This window comes from Felis catus, chromosome A2 (genome assembly GCF_018350175.1).
Source record: "Felis catus isolate Fca126 chromosome A2, F.catus_Fca126_mat1.0, whole genome shotgun sequence".
In the NCBI taxonomy this organism is placed as follows: domain Eukaryota; kingdom Metazoa; phylum Chordata; class Mammalia; order Carnivora; family Felidae; genus Felis; species Felis catus.
The window spans coordinates 167,537,104-167,559,517 of NC_058369.1; the positions used below are offsets into that span (position 1 = coordinate 167,537,104).

General features: G+C 42.7%; 1 protein-coding gene across 11 annotated transcripts in view; it reads right to left on the reverse strand.

Annotated features, from left to right (window-relative positions):
- Positions 1 to 22,414, reverse strand: part of LMBR1 (limb development membrane protein 1) — a 152,699-nt gene that overhangs the window by 96,230 nt on the left and 34,055 nt on the right. For 6 of the 11 annotated variants that reach the window (XM_045053070.1, XM_023250807.2, XM_045053066.1 and 3 more), the window contains exons 3-4: positions 21,939 to 21,978; positions 15,177 to 15,316 (exon numbers count right to left, since the gene is read on the reverse strand). In XM_045053070.1, coding sequence (XP_044909005.1) covers positions 15,177 to 15,316; positions 21,939 to 21,978 — 180 coding nt within the window. Of the gene's footprint in view, positions 1 to 15,176; positions 15,317 to 15,399; positions 20,287 to 20,366; positions 20,530 to 21,273; positions 21,463 to 21,938; positions 21,979 to 22,414 lie in introns of those variants that run through there. The other 5 variants (XM_045053071.1, XM_045053068.1, XM_045053069.1 and 2 more) reach the window with 3 other exon arrangements.

Consider the following 22,414-nt stretch of genomic DNA (forward strand, 5'->3'; position numbering starts at 1 on the left):
GTAAAAGATGTCTCTCTCCTTTCTAGTACTCCGCCCAGCAGCCTGCACCCCCAACCCCGCCGCAGCACCTTGGAGCAGCTGCAGGACTCATCTGTCCTAAATCGCTATTCTTCATTGCCTATGTTTTCGTGAACACTTGGTTGTTGCAGGTGAGAGGGTACAGACAGTCCCTCTTACTCCATCTTGGCCAAACTATATTTAGCTTTTCAAGTGTTTCTCTACCAACACTTGAATGCTGATTTTAATTTTTCTTACTTCACACCTGAGGCTTAGTTTTTGATAAAATACAGGGAAAGTTCTGGGCATAAAACAGCACAGCAGAGCATTCTTTACTGTCTTCATGTATTTGTTAATCTTTAAAAAATTGTTTTTAACCTGTAGTTACCCACTGTCTCCAGTTGATTTCCCAGACACTAACTGATGTCCTTGTGCCTTTTTCAAATTGTTTCAGCACACAACTCAACAACAGAATAAAGCATAAACCTCAATTCCTTTGTCTTGGTTTTCTCTTACAAGATAAAATCGTTCCCTCCTGTGATATATCCACTCTCTTTACTCTCTTGCCCTAAATTCCTGAAATTTAACTGTTCCTGTATACATTTTACAGTGAGCCTCTAGGATCCTTCACAGAACCATCAAGCTTATTCTTTTTTCTCCTTTTTCTATACCCTTTCCATTATATTCTTTGATACATTTAGAAGGTGTACTCTAATAAAACGATGGTGTTGTAAAAACATATTAAACATAATAATGAAATAATTGCAAAGCCTCACTTTGTTAAGCTATTATGCTATTCAATATCTGTTACCCTCAACTTAGATTCAGAAAGAAAAAAAGACCATCACCTATGAAAAAAAAATGTTTTCTATCTTCTCAAAGAATTGCTTTCAATAAAAAGGACATTTCTTCCTGTTTGTAATGGTCTAAATAAAGAACTCTTTATTTTAACAAAACACTTAAGCAGCATAGACACAACATTTTTAAGATTCTAAAATTAAACTTGATTCAAAATAAGCTGAAGTTCAGAGGCGCCTGGATGGCTCAGTTGGTTAAATATCCAACTTCGGCTCAGGTCATGATCCCACGGCTCATGAGTTCGAATCCCACATCAGGCTCTGTGCTGACAGCTCACAGCCTGGAGCCTGCTTCAGATTCTGTGTCTCCCTCTCTCTCTGCTCCTCCCCTGCTCACTCTCAAAATAATAAACATTAAAAAAATATTTTTTTAATAAAATAAGCAAAAGTTTACTTTTATTTTAATGCACCAAGAATAACAAAGAAATAATTTTGGAGCAAAAAGGAACTTGGAGATCCCCTTGTTCAACCCACCCAGAAACCAAACTCTTTTTTAAAAGAGGTTAAATAAATGCCACACAAATTCCAGAAGTTACAAATGATAGGGGAGTAGGTCCAAGATCTCATCCTCTTTCTGAATTGCTGTATGGTATCTCACACTTTACATTCTGGATGAAAAAGGCACAATATTTTGAATTTTGTAAAAACAGCAATATTGCTGAAATACTGCTGAAAAGAGCAATCAGTTTAATAAGATTTTACTGAAGATTAAACTGAGCATATGACAGCCTATTAATTCTATCCATCTGTGTAAAACAAAACATAAGTGAGCTTCTGATCATTTGGTAAGACATTAAAACAGAATTAAAAACTTCTACATGTGTTTATATGTGTGCACATGTACATCCAAGCCTTTTTAAAAAATATTTACTTTGAGAGGGAGTAAGAGAGAACGTGAGTGGGCAAGTGGCAGAGAGAGAGGGAGACAGAGAACCCCAAGCAGCCTCCACGCTCTGTGCGGGGCCCAGTGCAAGACTTGATCCCATGACCGTGAGGTCACAACTTGAGCTGAAATCAAGAGTTGGAGGCTTGGCCAAATGAAACACCCAGGCGCCCCCACACCCAAGCTCTTATTTATTTATTTACCCACCCACCTACCTGTTTTTTGAGAGAGAGAGAGAGAGAGCGTGCATGCATGTGAGCAGGGGAAGGGGCAGAGGGAGACAGACACAGAGAGAGAGAATCCCAAGCAGGCTCCATGCTCGGCACAGAGCCTGATACGGGGCTCAATCCCAAGACCCTGGGACCATGACCTGAACCAATATCAAGGGTCTGACGCTCAAGTGACTGAGCCACCCAGAGGCCCCATTCAAGCCTTCTTAAAACACCAAATACAGAAAGGTTTTAACAAATCCAACTTCAATAAAACACTGAATGCAGTGTATGTACTTTGCGTACTATAATATCCTCTGACATAACAAGGCATTCGTACTATTCATGATTTAAAAGACTTCTGGGGCGCCTGGTTCCCAACTTGAGCTCAGGTCACGATCTCACGGTTTGTGGGTTCGAGCCCTGTGTCAGGCTCTGTGCTGACAGCTCAGAGCCTGGAACCTGTTTCAGATTCTGTGTCTCCTTCTCTCTCTGCCCCTCCCTTGCACGTGCTCACTCTCTCACGCGCGCACGCTCTCTCTCTCTCAAAAATGGATAAACATTAAAAAAAATTTTTTTACAGACCTTCCCAGTCCCGATGGCAGATGTCTGAGTGAGTGGCACTTTATGTCTAAGCTTGCATCTATCAGCTATATACGACCTGGAAAAAGAACTTCTGCTCTGTTTCCTTGTGTATAAAATAGGCTACAACTTAACTCACAGGGCTCTCCTAAAGAAGACAAATAACATACCAAATACTAAACAAATGTCAGTGCCTCCCCCCACTTGCCCTGTCTCAACATAAAACACAAATGCTCCAAAATATTGAAAAATTCTAAGGCACGCCAGCAATTTGACCAGATAAAGACAAGACTGTAATGTGAGTTACAGCTAAAATTAGCTCTCACCCCTTTCCCAAAGAATTATTCTCATTAATTATACCCCAAAAAGCTTACAAAACAAAAACCTATATACACATGACATTAAAAATATATAAAAACAAATGACAAAAAAGTAGATATAGAAAATAAACTGTAAAGAAATACACCAAATTATTAACAATGCAAATGTAGTAAAATCAGGGATGATTTTTCTTCCTGCTTCCCTACATATTCTAAATTTTCCATAAGGAGCACAAAAAGATCCTTAAAAAGAATGAAACATATTTAAACCTCTTTGTGAAACTCAAAATTCTCCAAATCCCTGTTAGGTAACCTTCCAACAAAATGCATAAAGGCAGAGGTGACCAAACTGCACTGAGATGCGGATACGATCTGGGCTCTCAGCCCTGCCTTCCACTCTATTCACTAGCCTCAGTGACTACACAGGTCAAATCCCAGCCTCAGCCAAGTCACAAATTACCACTTGGAGCTCAAAGCTTTCTCTCAAATAGTCGCACCCATGAATATAAACCCTTGAATGCTCAGAATCCACTATACCTTTCCAATGGCGCGAAAATTTTTACTTAATTTTTGTCGTGTGAAACAATCAACTATCATTCATAGCACAGAATGAGACTTTCTTATTGTTGTTGAGTTATAAACATACATACTTCCAGAATTCATCATTCTGATCACATATGTCCCTTTCATGCAGGGACAACACCAAGCTCAAATGTTTCTCTGAAAATCAAAAGTGAAGAAATAAAACTCTGCCTTGGGCAAAAACACAAATCAGAAAAAGTATCTACTCTAACCCACACACTTAAAATGAAGACGGTTGGGGCACCTGGGCGGCCCAGTCAGTTAAGCGTCTGATTTTGGCTCAGGTCATGATCTCACAGTTCTTCGGGTTCTGTTCTCCCTCTCTCTCTGCCCCCCCGCCCCGCTCACGCTTTCTTTCTCTCTCCCTCTCTCTCTCTCTCTCTCTCTCAAAAATAAATAGACATTAAAAAATTTTAATGCAGGTAGTAACAGAAAGCTAAATAAAGAAATCGCTATCAACAGGTATCAACAAGCAGTGGTGTCCACAGAGCGAGTGCAGAAAATGCTGAGTACGATCACAAAGATTGTGAATACCAACTCTTCAGCTTGACATGAAATTAGATGCCTGCTTTCACGTACCGAACTTTATATATATGTGACGTGTGTGTGTATGTATGTGTATGCGTGTGTTATTTACATTATATAATATGTACATTACGCGTTATATACACATATACATATAATACATATATGTGCATATATCATCTAAACTTTTCCCCCCAACTGCTCTTTTTCCAGGAGCCTCAATATTACCACTAATGGTTTTGACAACCACAATTGTAGAAAGGGATATAAAGTGATACAGAACCACCACAGCTATTTATTTTTGCAAGAAATACTCACTTAACACAAAGAATTTGAAAGGTGATGGTCTTATCTTAACAGGATAATCACCTACATAGGTAACCATCCTTTATTTATTAAAAGTCTAAATAATTAAATGCAAAAAATTAAGTTTATTAATTATTCTAATTTAATTATCAAATCTATAACATAAAATTTAAAGTTAGTATGAGAAGAACACCTAATATGTAGAAAAACAATATATCTAATATACATTCCTAAGTAGTAATTATATTCTTGGCAACTTTGTAAGACGTAGTAAGTTTCCAGCATTTTACAAACATATATCAGACATATATACATTAATATCCCTTTAGAGTTATTCTATTAACTTTGATAAAACTTTCCTAATTTTAAGTTAGGGCTCATATATATCATACAATTTATTACATGTTATTACATATTCATTTATAAAATAAAAATAAATATTAGTCAAAATTCTCTGCTTCAAAAAGCTAAAATTACATGCTTCGATATAATAGTATAGTACAACCCTAAAAATTCAAAAACCTTGTGGTTTGTCTAAATCAGTATTAGTGACAGTGTTTTTGAAAGATGTCCTGTGCCTATTCCCCAAAGAAGTATCTGAACTTCAACAAAGGTTATTTAATGATCCTAGGATAGTCTTTTGGGGGTTGGGGGTTTGGGGTTCGTGTGGTTTGTTTTGTTTGGAATACTCAGTTTAAAACCAAGCCAAACCAAAGGGAACTGCCAGATTGCCACAGGATGTGTTAACTTCTAGCTCCATCTGCTGGGGTCACAAAATATCCCCAAATCCGACATAATACCATGAAGCAAATGATCTATCACTTTCCATCACATACACCAAAAACTTCATAAATTTAAAACAGAAAATCAATCAGAGTTCAGCCATATTAGATGACAAATCTAAGTTAAAATCAACATTTCAGTAGAACTGAGGACCTAATCCAGCTGTCAAGTTATAGAACAAAAAAATCCTACCAAGAAAGCAGAAGCCTTAGGGAAAGACTACAAGGCTGCTTTTGAATAGGAAGTATTGTGTAAAGTTCAGAATTAGAACAGCTTCTATTAGAAGAACAAAAAATAAATAAAAACAATTTTAGCAACGAGTTATGAAACTTTTAACCTTAATGTAAGTTTTTTCTTGTAACAAAAAAGCAATACATCTCCATTACAGAAATACTACACAACACAAGCACCAAAACAATGTTTATATCCTCTAATCAATCCTACCACCCAGAGGAAGGCATTTTTCCAACATCTTTCTCTATCAACAAATATTCTTCTACATCATCATCTATAAATAGCAAAAAAAAAAAAAAAAAAAAAAAAAGCACTCTACTGTTCAGATCCACCAAAATTTAATTAAGCAAATCTCTTACTTTGAACGCTTAGATTTTTTTCTTTAATGTTTGCTTTTATTTATTTTTTTGAGAAAGCAAGCCCACACGCTCATGCAAGTGGGGGAGGGAGAGAAAGAATCCCAAGCACGTTCTGTGCTTATGGGTCGCAGATCTACGTGGGGCTCAATCTCACGAACAGTGAGATCATGATCTGAGCCGAAATTGAGTGAGACGCTTAACCGACTGAGCCACCCAGGCACCCCTGCTTTTTAATATTATAAACAAGACCTCCATTAATATCCAGTAACAAAACTGATGCATGTTATGATAAAAGACTATCAAGACCAATTAACTAGAAGCTATTAGTAACATTTAATTAATAATGGTATATTAAACTTTATTAAGGACTTGAGTTAATATCTATACATAAGTAGATGTAATATTTATCTTCTTTTAAAGTTTAGCTGCTTATAATCTAAAAGTCTGATTTTTTTAAATCTTCTATGGAACTTGAAAATAGATAAAATAAAGATGGATTGTGTACTGTTCCTTCATGATGTCCACAATAGCATATTGTCTATTCCTGTTGAAAAAATCAAAATAAAACACATACACCTTGCAAAGACTAGTCACTTTCATTGTGGTTATCTTTGAACAGACTGAACGTCAACTCGGCAATCACGTTATAAACACGTGTCTCTTTCTGGTGAGTATGGTGAGTATGGGCAGCTCAGCAAAAACTGGCCCCACTCAGTGGGGGGGATACCTCAAAATCCAAGAATTATTTCCTGATTTTATGTAAGGCTACAACTTAATTCCATCCTTCACGTACCTTCCAAAGATTGATTCCTGTTTGGTTTTTAATTTTAAACTCACATTACATAAAATTACCATCTTAAAGTGAATAATTCAATGCACGTAGTGTGTTCACAACATTGCGCTACCACTACCCCCCCTCATTCCAGAACATGTCCACCACCCCAAAAGGAAAACCCATTAAGCATCTGTATCAGTTTTCAATCTATGGAACTGAAGGGTTTCACATTTTTCTGCTAAGTTTTTAATAAGACACAAAGTGAATACAAGTAGATACTTTCTTCTGCCCATTTTTCAACCTTTTCTAATTTTAACGATAAAAATGACAATTTTATCTCCCAGGGTGCCTTTGTACACGCCCCCTTTGTACCATCCTACAATTACTATAGTTGCCAGCATGTCATTACCGCACTAAGTGGACAGGACACACCTCACAGAATCCGGGTGACACATGACACCTGACAAAGACCATGGGCCAAAACTGTCAATGACCAGAGGATTACCATCCTGCCTTTTTCCAGCTCCAGTATCATTTTTGCAGATCATATTTTTTCAAGGTATTTTAATCATTTTCTCATTGTAGACAGAGATACATCTTGCTACATGATAGGGATTTAGAACTAAGGTTAGTATTTTATTTATGTTACTAAATCCGGGCCAAGAGAAGTTAATGGCATTTCAAGATAACACAGTTAACATGGAACATCTCAAATCTATGTGTCCACAATCCAGACAGTGTATTTAATTCAAACTAAATGTAGGTATACATACTAAAGCATCATCAATACACCCATTAGCCTCCAATCCATATGATTTACACATTAAAGGCAAAAGTGATCAAAACCATCCCTACTGACAATTTTATAGGATAAGCCACTAAATTTCTTTTCAAATTAAGTTCTTTTTTCCCAAGGTGTTCCTAATGAAACAATAAATAACTTTTATTCACGCTGCAATGACTATTGAACATTTTCAGCACAAAAGTCCTGGAGCAGGTGATCCAAATTCACAAAAAGCTTAACAAAAAAAAAGAAAGATAACAAGAAAATCTCGTGAATGTTCCAGGATGGGAAATGACTTACAAATGAATATGGACGGTAGAACTGAGCTGGGGTAAAGGAGATCATCAGACCTCTTGAGGACTACTCAATACTGAACCCCAAACATCACTGTGGTGCACTGTCAGAGCAGGGCTTCTGGGGTCAGCTGGCCAATGAGGGGTTAGCTGAGGTCTCACGTGCCTCACAGGGGCCTCCAAACCCGGTCCACGGTCACATCCCCAGTTCCGGAATGCACAAGGACAGATCTCCCTAACAGCTGACGGAATCCCTACGCTGGCTCCCTGCCCTGTGTCGTAAGGGCTGTTATGGTGGGAAACGCCAAGTGGAAGTCCCCAGAACCGCCTCTGACTAGGAAAACAGCAAACCAAAAGCCACACCACATCCCTGAAGGGAATGCAGAGATGAGTGCCCCCATGAAGGATCTGAAAGGTGCAGGAGCACTGACTCCCACATCCCCGAGACAGATGGACCTCAGGACAATGACAGCGGGTTACCATGAGCTTCACTAGGTGGCGACTCCAACTGCAGCCGCTGTACCAGATTTGGTTTCACTGCTTGAGTAAATCAGCACTTACCCTAGTACCTGGGTACACAGGTATTCAGGGGCACACCAACACATCACAATTTAATCTGCAGGGATCTTGAGCCCCCACAAAATGTCCCACCGGCCCATTCTAATGATGACATTTTGCGGACTGGATCTGGTGAGCAAGAAGTAGCACCGACTCTAGACTTACTGGTGAGATGTTTTCACGTCGGAGGGTGGAAAATAAATCTAAGAATAATTCAGGGGCCTCCTATGTCAGTGAAATTTCTAGGGGTCCAGTGCTGTGGGGCATTTGGAGAGATGTCTTCTCAGGTGAAGAATTCGTTGCTGACTCTGGCTCCTCCTACAACCCGAACAGGCACGATGCTCATGGGCTTCTTTGGACTTTGAAGGTAACGAATCTCTCATTTCAGCGTTTCTCCGGCCCATTTACCAGGTGACACCCAGAGCTGCCAGTTTGCGGTGGGGCCCAGAACGAAAGCAAGTTCTGCAACAAGCACAGGCCGCTGTGCGAGCTGCTCTACTACTCAGGCCATCTGGTCTGTAAATCCACGGGTGCCTGAAGTGTCCGTGGCAGACAGGGATGTTGTCTGGAGCCTTCAACAGGCGCTACAGATGGACCACGGCACGGGCCCTTGGGACTCCGGAGTAAAGCCCTGCCGTCCGGCACAGATAACCACTCTCCCTTAAGTAACACATCTTGGCCTGTCACCGGGCCTCAGCGGAGACTGAACACTTGATCACGGGCCTCCAAGCTAACCACGTGGCCTGAACTGTCCCCCGTGAACAAGGTGCTATCTGAGCCAGCGAGCCGTAGCATTGGACAGAGGCAACAGCAGCACTCCATCAGCTAAAGGAAGTGGTATGCACACGATCAGGCCCAAGCGGGTCCCGAAGGCACAAATCAGTTACGTGAACAAGTAACCCAAACACCCACGGGCCCCACTGCTGCCACACTACTTCTCTCCCCGAACTCGCACCTATGCACTCCTGTAGGGGTGCATGTAGGGGTGTATGTGGGGAGATCCCTACACTCAGCTGACAAAGGAAGAAAAGACTCAGGCCTGTTCACCCAGAGCGGACGGCTGCAGCACCACAGCTCCTCCCTGGGACATCTCTGAAGGACAGCAGTGAAGGGAAACCCTGCCAATGCACTGCATGTTCAGGTAATGCACTTTGCCTGGGAGGAGAAATGGCCAGACATGTGACTATTACTATTATTCATTATTATTCATTATTATTATTATTCATGGGTCATATCCAATGATTTTGTTGGATGGTCTGGGACTAGGAAGAAACATGATTAGAAAACTGGTAACAAGGAAATTTGTGTCCCATGTGATTGCTCACCAAAAGGGGATCATGGCGGAGGCGGAGTTTAATAATCAAGTGGATAGGATTACCCATCCTGTGGACACCAGTCAGCCTCTTTCCCCAGCCACCCCTGTCACGATCCAATGGGCTCATGAACAGAGTGGCCACGATGGCAGGGGTGGAAGCTAGGCCTGGACTCTGGATTGTGGCCACCGGCAAACTGGCCTAATCACTCAGCAGCAAAAACCAACACTGGGAGCTCAATGTGGCACCACATCCAGGGGAGATCAGCCAGCTATCTGGTGGCAGATTTATTGAAATGGACCACTCCCATCATGGGAAGGGCAGCGTTTTGTCCTTACTGGAACAGACACTCAGATACAGATTTGCCTTGAACACAAAGCTTCTGCCAAAACTACCATCCGTGAACTTCTAGACTGCCCCGTCCACCATCATCACAGCAATGCTTCACAGGAAAAGAAGAGCTACAGTGGAGCCATGCCCTTAGAATTCACTGGTCTTAGGGCACCTGGGTGGCTCAGTCCGTTAAGTGTCCGACTTCGGCTCAGGTCATGATCTCGCAGTTCATGAGTTCAAGCCCCGTGTTGGTCTCTGTGCTGACAGCTCAGAGCCTGGAGCCTGCTTTGGATTCTGTGTCTTCCTCTCTCTCTGCTCATTCTTTGTCTCTCTCTGTCTCTCAAAAATAAATGTAAAAAAAAAAAAAAAAAAAAAAGAATTCACCGGTCTTACATGTTCCCTACCTCCCAAAGCAGCTGGTTTGACAGAAAGGTGGAATGTCCTTCTGAAGACCCAGTTACAGTGCCAGCTAGGTGGCGATGCTTCGCAGGACTAAGGAAAGGTACTCCAGGAGGCTGCAAGTGCCCTGAATCTGTATCCAATATGGTGGTTGGTTCCGAGGCCCAGGAATCAAGGGGGAGAAATAGGAATGGGGGTACCCACTATTATCCCTAGTGCCCACTAGCAAAACTTTTGCCTCCTGTTCCTATAACCTTAGGAACTAGCGCTGCTAGCCTAGACGTCCAAGCTCTAAAGGGAAGAATGTTTCCACCAGAAGACACAACACTGGTCCCGCTGAACTGGAAGTTCAGACTGCTGCCCAGTACTTTGGATCCTCATGCCTCTGAATCAACCAGCAAGGAAGGGAGTTCCTGTGCTGGCTGGGATAACTGGTCCTGACCACCAAGGGGAGACTGGAGCTACCGCACAATGGAGGCGAGGAAGAGTGTGTCTAGAACACAGCAAGTGCTTTAGGGCATCTCTTAGCATTACCACAATTTGGCCCCTTTAATGATTTTTTAGAAGCCAAGAAGCAAGCGTGTCCAAGGTTGACAAATCTGCAGCCCCAAGACAATCCAAAGGACTAATAATAAGCACTCCCATGAATGCCATCAACAAGGTTAAAGACAGCTATGAATTTAGAAGAGAAAGATGCATTTAAAGATTTATGAAATTCACAACCTGCAGCAAAGATACAGACCTACCAAAGAATTAGCAGAAACAAAGCCAGGGGTCACAAAACCCTCAAGGAAGATTTCCAGGGCAGACAGCCCAGGCCTCCTGAGACCCATTCCTAAGAGGACATCATTTAGAAGGCTCTTCCTTAGTTCTCCAACTTTCAGCGGAAGTGGTTTTACTGGAGTTCAAAATTACTGTTTATTATTCATTCAACAAATGGTTATTAGGCAGCCACTATGTGGGAATCATTGTTCTAAGCCCTAATTTATAAACAAAATAAAATATTTGAGCTTGCACACCTTACATTACAACGAGAAAGACAACCAATACAAATATATTGACTTCCAGGGTTGAGGCCTCCACACGTACGGCATGTCATATGTTCGTAGCTCTTACTTCCAGTTCATGAACAAAATAAAATGACCCTGACTTAGAGGTCATTAAGTAAGGTCATTACGTAGAACATGCAATTTCTATTTAGTAAAACTGGAAAGAAGGGCCAGTTCACCTGTCACACTGGTTAGCCCAGCACCTGTACTTCCGGTAAAAACACCTGGAGCCCAACCCGGCAAAACGTATGCACCATAGTACCTACAGCTTCGCAGAAAGCTAGGGCCAGGGGGAACCATGCCAAACAGTCTTCCGCAAACATTTTATTAGACAATGCATGCAAAAACCATTTTCTAAATCATATTTTATCCAACTATTTACTAATAACAAATAACACGTCATCTAAAACAACTCTCCAAAAATTCGTAGCCATCGCTCTCCAGGTTGTCTCCTGCCTTTCATAATAACAAGTGACCTTTCAGGAGATGACTTATTATTTTCTGTGTCAATTTCAGTTTGCTTATCTGAGTTTTTTCACTTGCTAAGCAACAACAGAGTAACTTCTTTTTAGTCAGTTAACAATTACTCCTAATTTTACTGAACTCATTTGGTCTTCAGAGCATCACGACTCTCCATTTCCTTCTACTTTCATACAAGACAGAAACCATAAAGGCCAGATTTCTAACATGTGATTAAACTAAAACTCTTTGTGTCAAAAAACAGCTTAAGTAGTATTAAAGGATACATGGGAGAAAAATGCTTGCAATTAACCTCTAATAGACAATTACTTAAAAAAAAAAAAACACTGCAAGCACGGGTGCCTGAATGGCTCAGTCAGTTAAGCGTCTGACTCATGACTTCAGAACAGATCATCATCTCATGGTTCATGGGTTCGAGTCCCGTGTCGGGCTCTGTGCTAACAGCAAGGAGCCTGCTTGGGATTCTCCCTCACTGCCTCTCTCTCTCTGACCCTCCCCAATTGGTGCTCGCTCTTTCTCTCTCAAAATAAATAAATAGAGGGGCGCCTGGGTGGCTCAGTCGGTTTAGTGTCCAACTTCAGCTCAGCTCATGATCTCACGGTTCACGAGTTCGAGCCCTACGTCAGCCCTGTGCTGACAGCTTTGTGCTGACAGCTTGGAACCTGGAGCCTCCTTCAGATTCTGTGTGTGTCTCTCTCTCTAACCCCTCCATTGCTTGTGTGCATGCTCGCTCTCTCTCTCTCTCTCTCTCAAAAATGAATAAACATTTAAAAAATTTTAATAAACATTAAAAAAACACTGCAAGCATAAAAAGGAATGAAATCTTGCCATTTGCAACAACATGGATGGATCTAGAGGATATAACGCAAAGTGGAAAAGTCAGTCAGACAAAGACAAACACCATATGATTTCACTCACATGTGGAATTTAAGAAACAAAACAAATAAGCATAGCAACAACAGACAGAGACAAATCAGGAAACAGACTCTTTACTACAGAGAACAGACTGACGGTCACCAGAGGGGAGGTGGATTGGACAGTGGGTGCAATAGGTGATGGGGACTAAGGGGGGCACACGTTGACATGAGCACCAGGCGATGTAGGGAAGTGTTGAATCACTGTATTGCACACCTGAAACTAATACTACACTGTGTTACATCACTGAAATTTAAATAAAAACTTAAAAAGAGGGGAGAAAACACTGCAAAAATGAGCAAAGGAATCACAGGTAGTCAATTTACTAAAAAATAAGTATGGATGACCTCTGTTTTATAAGTGTCCACCCTCACAAGTAATTAAAGAAATGTACATTTAAGAGGGGAAATGTTTCGCTATTGAATTGGCAGGTTTTAAGTGATGCCCACAGGTGGTGAAGATGCATTCTGAGAAGAGGACCCCCTCCCCGACCCCACCGATGAACGTGAAACCAGCAGGGGACTTCAGCTTTGCGGATGGGAAATATCCTCTCAAGTCCTCTGCAAGTATGCTTACCTGGCAAGTGAATCGCAGAAATTTATCCTACGGACAAATATTTGTAAAGATGTACACTACAGTTTAATTAAAAAATTGGAAACACTCCATGATTAACACAGCTCCAGGCAATATTGTAAATCGCACAGAAAAGTAGTTAATGGCATGGAAACCTCCCCCTTATGTGTGGACAGGGGGAGATACAAACTAACCCTGCGTCCGTGAGGGTTTTCCACTTGGTTGTGCTCACAGGAACACACCACATTCAAGGCCACAGGCCACAGAATGAATGCACAATAGTTATATGCTTGTAGGATTGAGAGTAACAATTTTCTTCACCATACATTTTGTTTTCCAAATATTCTACAGCAAATGTAGTCATTTCTTTCAACACAAAGGGGTAAGAGAAAAGGGAGTTGTCTGTATAAACTCCAAATGAATTAAACAGTTAAGCATAAACAAAATCATTTTTAGAAAAAGGGAGCGGGGGGAGACAGTATTTGTCACATCTCAGGGAGGGAAAGGATCTTCTAAACACAAAACAATTAGACCAAAGGGAAGACAAAAGACTGGACAATATAAAAATGTTAATAATTCCATCAATCTAAAAAGCAAATGAAGTTAAAAAGTAAAATAACTAGAACACATTTACAAAAATCTAAGAAAAGGCTGATGTGTTTTGGGGTGGCTCAGTCAGTTGAGCATCTGGCCCTTGATTTCGGCTCAGGTCATGATCTCGCAGTTCGTGCGATTGAGCCCCGCATCAGGCTCTGCACTAACAGCACAGAACCAGTTTGGGATTCTCTCTCCCTCTCTCTCTGCCCCTCCCCAACTCATGTGTGAACACTCTCCTTCCTCAAAAAATAAATAAATAAATAAATAAATAAATAAATAAATAAATAAATAAATAAAACATTTAAAAAGTTGATGGGTTTCACACATAAAGAAATCACAGTATGAAAAAAAGGGGGAAGGGCAATGAAACATAAAAAAGATCTATGTATTAGATCTTTTAATATATTTTATAAATTAAAATTAAAATATCTTACTTCACTAAAAATTTCTAGAAGATGGAAGAGTCAAGACTGGAAAGCAGGTATATTTGGCCTCCAAGCAATATACTATGTTGCCCATCGTCAGTCCCTTTTCCTTTTTTAAAGTTTATTTTTGAGAGACAGAGAGAGAGAGAGAGCACGAACAGGGGAGGGGCAGAGACAGAGGGAGACACAGAATCCGAAGCAGGCTCCAGGCTCCGAGCTGTGAGCACAGAGCCCAACACGGGGCTCGAACTCACAAACCGTGAGATCATGACCTGAGCTGAAGTCGGATGCTTAACCGACTGAGCCATCCAGGTGCCCCAGTAAGTCATTTTTTAACCATTTTTAACCATTAATTTTAAAGCCTATACTGACAAAAATGTTTTCCCCCTTCTGTTATACATTTTTAAATGACAAACGTTACTAACAGGAAATTAAAGTAGAAAACTATGGTTACTATTTTGGTCTCAAATGGAGGCTGAGTTCTTTTCACATATCCAAATAAACCAGAATTCTCTTGCTAAATATTTAAATTGGGGCACCTGGGCAACTCAGTCGGTTAAGCATCTGACTCGATTTTGGCTCAGGTCATGATCTGAGGTTTGTGAGATCAAGCCCCACAACGGGCTCTGTGCTGAGCACGGAGCCTACTTGGGATTCATCCTCTCTTTCCTTCTCCCTCTCCCTCTCCCTCTCCCTCTCTCTCTCTCCCCACCCGCCTTCCCAACTCACTCTCTCTCTCTAAAATAAATAAAAGAAAAAATGAAATTAAATTAAAAACAGTTTTGAATAAATACTTAAATGAATACTTATCAAAATCACTGTTAAGTATAAACACTGCTTCTTGACTAAGTAAAACAGAAAAGCCTTTCACAACTAAGAACAGGAATAGTAAGTAAAATCTGGTTTTCTGATTTTATGAGGGCCTCGTGGTTTATTGGAGGCAGATGCAAATTAGGCAGCAAATTAAGACAAGGCAAGTCGAAAAATACAGGGCAGTAAAAAACGAAAACGTTCATTGTGATTATAATGAGCAAGGCATACTGACCATGAATCAGGGAGCCATTCAGCCACTGAATGTAGTAGTTGTGAGGAAAGGAGAGCAGGATCTCGTTGCTGATTATGGAGAAGGGTAAAAGCAAAACCGCCCCGGCCGACACCGCCAGCGTGAACGTGCTCAAACACAACCTGGAAGAGAAGAGACGGCTGTCACCAGCGACTGCAAAAGGCTAGGAATAAGGTACAAATTCAAAAAGGATGAAAACTCTTACATCTCTTAATCCAAAAAGTTACATGAGAATTTCACTAAGTGTAGTTGGGAGACCAGGAGACCAACGATGCTGTGTGACTGGAGATGTTCAATTAGACACACTCCACAACGCCTCACCCCGTGAGAAGCCCGTGAACTTGAACGAGCAGGCCCTAAAAGATTCACACACCGAAGACAGAGTACTTCGTACATTTTACAAAGAATACGCCATAGACTCTTTCCTTTTTTAAATTTAAGTATTTATTTCATGATGGCGTTAAATTAACAACTTTGGCAAATAGATCATAAGAGCAATGCAAACACTGACTCAGGCGAAAAACTACTTGTGAAGACAGTATGAAAAACAAATCGGTCCAAAATGGTTATTTCAAGAGAAAAAAACTTACAAAGCCCAATGGTCAGCTACCTCTTAAAATGAGTAAAGGCAAAATAAGTGATACTAGTAAATAGTAGGGAGCTATTAAACAGTATTCTACTATTAAAGATATTTAAAACGCTATTTTGGCATTTTTAAAAATAAGATGTTGCTAATATGTCCTAATACAGAAAGATGTCTAAAATAAATTAAAAAAAAAAAACTGAAAAAGCATGAAAAATAAATAAAAAACATGCTTCCCCCACACCAGCCCTCTCACATAACACATATATACACACAGGAAAACAGAGATACAAAAAAACCCCAAAAAAACCCTAGCATAATATATGACAATCCCATAGAACAGGAGGATTCTAAGGGGCTTTCACTTTCTCAGTTATCCATGCCCGAAATGCTTAACATTTTTTATCTAAAGATTTTTTAAGACCAACAAGGCAAAAGAAAAGATAACCTCACCAACATTAGAGATGGAGCCTTAATTTAATATCCATCCCTTTAAAGTCAATACAGGAAAATGTGAAAACAAACGTACGAAGATTTAAGAAAAAGTCATGCTGGACGTTCCTAATACACACCTACTCGAGGAACTGAGGCCCACGCCATCTTGTGGCCACACGCAGAAGTGCTTTCCTACTTCAAAGGCAAAACGACCCAGAAACCTCCGTTCAGTAAATGGCCGGTAAGTGTTTAAATGCAGACCATGTGACACGTACCAAAAACACAGCACAGACAAATCAGACACAGAAGTCTCACAAGCTGTTTGGCCGAGTGGGCATGTTTCCCGGGGAAAGCACTGGAAGAGTCTCCATCCCAGTCCACTGCCAGCTCTGGCAACGGCCAGCCAGTGACCGGAAGCGTGCGTCTTTGGTTCTGTCCTCGCAAGTCAAGTGAGGAAGCTGCCCTGACTGCCAGCATTTCTTCCTCCCAATGCTACAAATCAGGTCAACCCACAATCTCCGCATGCCAGGTCCCGCACAGCCATTCCAGTGTGTTCCACAACACAGTCCCACCTACAGTGGGAGGTACCTGGCCTTCTCGCACCCCAAGAGACCATGTGTTTCATGGCTCCGTGTCCCTGGGCGCAGTCAGCTCTGCCCCCAGGGTCCCCTCTGTGTCACATGCCCTATGAAGCACCCTCAGCACCACCCTCCTCACTTCTCTCAGCTCACATGATACCCACCACGTACCCAGCAAGAAGACCAACCACAGTTTCCAAATCAGAAACCAGGACCTGTAATCCGACAAAAAAGTAAGCTTATGAATGCAAATAGGTACAGTATTTGAAATCATGAGTGATCCGGAAAATGCTGAATGTATGGTCACCATAACAATGATGCCAACTCTCCACAAAACACGTCCCCAATCTACTGCACTGCAGGTCCTGTGACTGGGCTCTGGACATACAGACAAGACGCTGCGATCCGTGAGCAGCGGGACCAGAGCTACTCAGAAAAGGCTGAGGCAGTGCAGGTAACCGCTGGCAAGGGGTCCCTATCGAGTCAAAAAAGGGCAGCAGTGGTCGTAGCTTACAGACCTACAGAAGCGTCCCTCAGGTTAGAGTACAGCTTCAGAAATGTCGCCTTCTGCAGGGAGCAGATTCTGAGGACAGAACACATGGGACTTCCTGGGGGGTGAGGGAGAGCTGAGAGGGAGGGCTCAAGGCTGACTCTGAGTGTTTAGTCTGAGAACGGGAAGGTGGAGCTGGTCCCAACTATGACAGAGAAGGCTGAAGCTGGAGCCGGGGGGGATTAGCAGCTCGGCTTTGGACCCCTCTCATCTTCAACTCCAGGAGCCAGGAGCATCACAGAAGCCACGCTCCACACTTCTCTCTGCAGGCTACCAGGTGGCCCAGAACTCCTGCCTGCCCCACTGTGGTCACGTTCTGCCCGATCACTGGTCAGGATGCTGCCTGCCAGGGCTGTCCACCCTAACGTTATTCTTTTCCCTTTTAATTCGTATTTTGTGGGAAGCTAAATTACAAACTAGGAAAAATATCCTGTTCCTTGTCAAACAATTTATTCATTTACTGATTCTGAACAGTATGAACCCAAGATTGTTCTATTTTATCCTGTGTGGGATCCATGACAATCATTATCTTGACGCGCAGAGTGTCCCTGACCGATGTGAAAGCCCTCGAAGGCTTCCAGGTCCTTTTGACCTGTCTTTCCAGCACGGATCTTGGCGCCCTTCCTTGCATTCTGGCAGCACCACGTGCACAAAACGAGCCTTGAACTTCTCCCCGCCCCAGCCCTGCAGTCAGCTTCTCCCTCAGGGAACCCTGGCTCCTGTCAGCGGAAAATCACACTTAGCAGCGAGGATCTGGGTGCTAAATATACTCACTGCTACCGCGGTGCTGCGCTCTCAGTGAACAGGCTGAGGCACCACGCATATCTGTGCATTTACACACTTACGTGAAGCCACCTTTACGTCTAGATCTGGCTCAATAACTCTATGCCGAAAACCATGAATCCACACTGATACTCTCAACTGCAACGCAACAACTCTGTTCATTTTCGCTCCCTCTCCCCTAACCGCAAATGGTTTCCGTTACCCTTGATGGACCAATGCCATGGACGCAATGTGGCACCCCCACCCCATGCAGAGGCGCCCTCCTGCTCTGGTGAGTCCCCATTCTGGACTGTCCTGCCTCCCTCCCACTGACCTCTGACACCCGTGCCAGGCCATCCCTCCGGGGACACCCTCCTCAGCCTACTTGGGTTCTGCCACACTGCCGGGGCGCAGACCCCGTGACAGAGCACCCCTGAACACACGTGGGTGCTCCTCATCACCCCTCGAGACGACACCCCTGTCAGGATTTCCCTCCACAGGGAAAACGCCCTCCCTCCTCTCAGACCCTGAGAGCCCACACCAGGTCACCCCCCACCCCGGGCTCTGGCGCCTCGTGCTAGGTCCACCTCCTGCATGGAGGCCCTTCGCTCACCTGCAGAGGCTCACAAAAGTTTCAGCCGTTAGGCATTCTATTTTTATATCAATTACTTTCTTCTAAATCAAATCAAATAACTAGCTGACAGCAGCTCTCAGGAAATGGAACTTTTGGTTGCATAGTTACTTTGGGGGCGTGAGTAGATACAAATAGAGAACAGAACACAGGGTAAAGGAGAAAGCAAAGGTGGGTGTAAAGGGAGGTGAGAAAGCCCAGGGAACAGGCTTTCCGTGCTCACGGGAGAGCTGAGGCCGCCGTGCGGACCCTGCTGCAGCGGCCCCCGGGGCTGCCGGTCACACTTCAGAACTCGTCTGAGCTCTTTTCGGGCTCCTCTTTTAGGACCTGAGGACTTCTGTTGGCTCCTCGCAGGCAGGCCTTGCCTTCCACCTCCTCTTTGGTGGAGGCCGCGAGGCAAAGCAAGATGGTGGAGAGAAGGGAGGCTGAGCTCCCACGGACTGCGCACCGAGCACCGACTCGCGACTGTGTCGCGGGTGTTTTAATCCACACCACGGCAGGAGAGTGGAGCAGCAACTCTCCTTCACAAAGAGAAAACAAATCCTTGTTTCTCAATCTCTTCTGGACTCAAGTCGATCCTGAGTTCAGAATCTGAACCCGGATCTGCCTTCCTCCTCCACGCTCACTCATTCCGTCTGGAAGCAAGAAAACAAAAGAGAGCGGAAACCCAAGAGGTCGTTGGGAGGAGGGGTCAGGGACCGGACCGGCCCTGGCTCTGTCCAGTCTTTACTGTCAGTGCACACCCGTCGGCCTGCAGGAAGGGCAGGTCTGCTCCAGTCTCACGACACGGGCACTGCCCGCGGGGAGAACCCAAAGCCCCAGACACACAGCGGCCACAGCAGAGCTGGGAGGAGCGGGGTGAAGAGCGCAGGGCTCCTGAGCCTCCGCACAAGGAGACGAGGCGCAGCCAAGGGGAAAGCCGAAGTGTGTGTTCTGGCCTGATGAGGAATTACTGAGCCACAAATGCACGCGCGCAGACCTGCCACCAAAAATGGAGCGCAGACGACACGGAGAGGAGAGTGGTACCCATGTCACAGCTCCTTCGCCTGGGACAGAATCCTTGCCTTTACTCGGTCTGTGATTCGCTGTAGCTTCCTGAGGTAAGTGAACTACGCTGTTTTTACGGGAGTCGTAATTTAGACAGAGAAAAATAATGAATCACTTAAGAATTTTCACAAATGTCATGATGTCAGGAATAAAACTAAGACCCCCAATCCTGTAAATATAAATCAAGTTATGGGCCTAAGTTTTAAACCCACAGAGCAAGAATCCCCAGTATAAAGTTACAGATGTTTTCCCTAGGGCATTTAAAATCATTTAAATTACCACGTCTAGTAACGCAGGATCCATTTATATTCACTGTTCAGTTATGAATCAAATCAGCCCTATTCAAGTCACTTACTAGTTGGAAGTATTTTTTACTGAAGCGAAATTCACATTACATAAAATTAACCATTTGAAACTTACAATTTAGTAGGATTCAATGTATTCACAGTGTTGTGCAACCACCACCTCTTTCTAGTCCCACATTTTCATCACCCCTAAAAACACTCTGTATTCATTAAGCAATTTCTCTCCATTCTGCCCTCCCCTCCATCCCCGGTAACCATACATATGATACTGATGGATTTACCTATTCTGGCTACTTCTCATACACGGAATCATACATTCTGTGGCCTTTTGTGTCTGCCTTTCTTCACTTAGCGTGATGTCTTCAAGGTCCTACATGCTGCACTATGCGTCCGTACTTTACTCCTTTTCATGGCCGAGTACTATTCCAGCATACCTGAGAGTACCTGTGTATGTGAGTACGAGTACATGTGGTCTCTCTCTCTCCTCCTCCCTCCTATTCACCTCCCCCCGCCCCAGCAACAGATGAATAACCTGATATTAATCATGAAAAAACAAATCCGAACAACTGGCCTGTGATCTTCAAAAGTATCAAGGTCAGGGAAGTCAAGGAAATACTGAAGAGGTGGGGACAGGACAACTACGTGCAGTGTGGATTCCAAACACGGTCCTTTTGCAACACAGAACATTACTGGACAACTGGGAAATCTGAACGGGGCATGAGTGACACTGTATCAATTTCATTGTTTTGATGGTTGTATGGGAGGTACACCGGAGAATAAACTGTTTATAGGAATTATATACAAAAGTATCCCAAGGAAATGAAGAACCAAGTCAGCAACTTCTCAAACGGTTTGGGGTGTGGGGGGAGGCTCTTTTTCATATTTCTAACTTTTCTATAAATTCAAAACTATGCCAAAAGTGTTTCAAGTATCAATAAAAAAGAATTAGAATAAGATACTCTCCTATGTAGCCGCAGCTGTGTGATTTCAAATTTTAATCAAGCAAAATGTGACAGAAAGAAACTCACTGCCCTCCATCCAGTTTGACGCCTCAAAAACATGAAAGGGTTCGTCAATAACAGCAGCAGCAAACAGACGCAGGAAGAGAGCTGTACGGAGCCTAAAGAACCACCCGAGCCCATCTCCCTGCTCACAGCCGGTAAGTGTTCAATGAACCAGAACAGGCACCTGCTCCCAATTCCAAGACTTCTTCTTCTCCGCAGACCAAACAGCCCGAGTCTTCTTTCCTGTGGCCCAGCAATTTTCCCAGCCATAAGCCCATTTCCAGGTTAAAACCTCTGAAGGTAAAACTGTCGGTTCCTCAAGCCAGCAAATTTTAACTGGAGACAATCCTCAATTATCCGCGTACAGTTGATTCTTGAACAACATGGATTAGAAACACATGGGTCCACTTATAAGCGATTTTTTTTTAATAAATACAGGACAGTACTGTAAATGTCTTTTCCTTATGATTTTCTTAATAACATTTTCTTTTCTCTAGCTCACTCGTTAGAATACAGTATATAACACACATAACACACAAAACACACGTTAATCATCTGTTTATGTTATGAGTAAGACAGCAGGCTGTTAGTAGTTAAGTTTTGGGGGAGTCAAAAATTATTCACGGATTTCCAACTGCACAGGGCCAGCACCCCTAACCCCCCAGTGTTCAAGAATCAATTGTATATTTGTTTATGTGTGCTTCCAAGGGCAGGGTTAATATGGAGAAAAAGCACTGTAATACATTAGGTGAATTTTTTTCCACATTTATGCCCAAAAGTGTGAATTAAATTTGAAAACTTTATGACTTCAGAATCAGAAACAGAACAAATGAATTTTAAAATACATACGAAATCCTGTTGACTATGGCGTCTTCATCTTCTTGTTCATCTGTAAAAATGTGTAAGGTGTTAAGTTTTTATCTTCAATAAAATGTTTCATTTATCAGAAACTATAAACAAAAATAGAAACTTAAAGTGATTATTGAACAGAAATGATTTTTAAAAAGCAACTGTTCATTTCAGCACGGATCCAAATTCAAAGCTCATTAAATCACATAGGATAGAATTCAGCTAGAGAAGAGTGTTTTGATTAACCAGAATCCTGATTAACAAAAATACTCTATAGGGGCGCCTGGGTGGCTCAGTCGGTTAAGCGCCTGACTTCAGCCAGGTCACGATCTCGCGGTCCGTGAGTTTGAGCCCCGCGTCGGGCTCTGTGCTGACTGCTCAGAGCCTGGAGCCTGTTTCGGATTCTGTGTCTCCCTCTCTCTCTGACCGTCCCCCGTTCATGCTTTGTCTCTCTCTGTCTCAAAAATAAATAAACG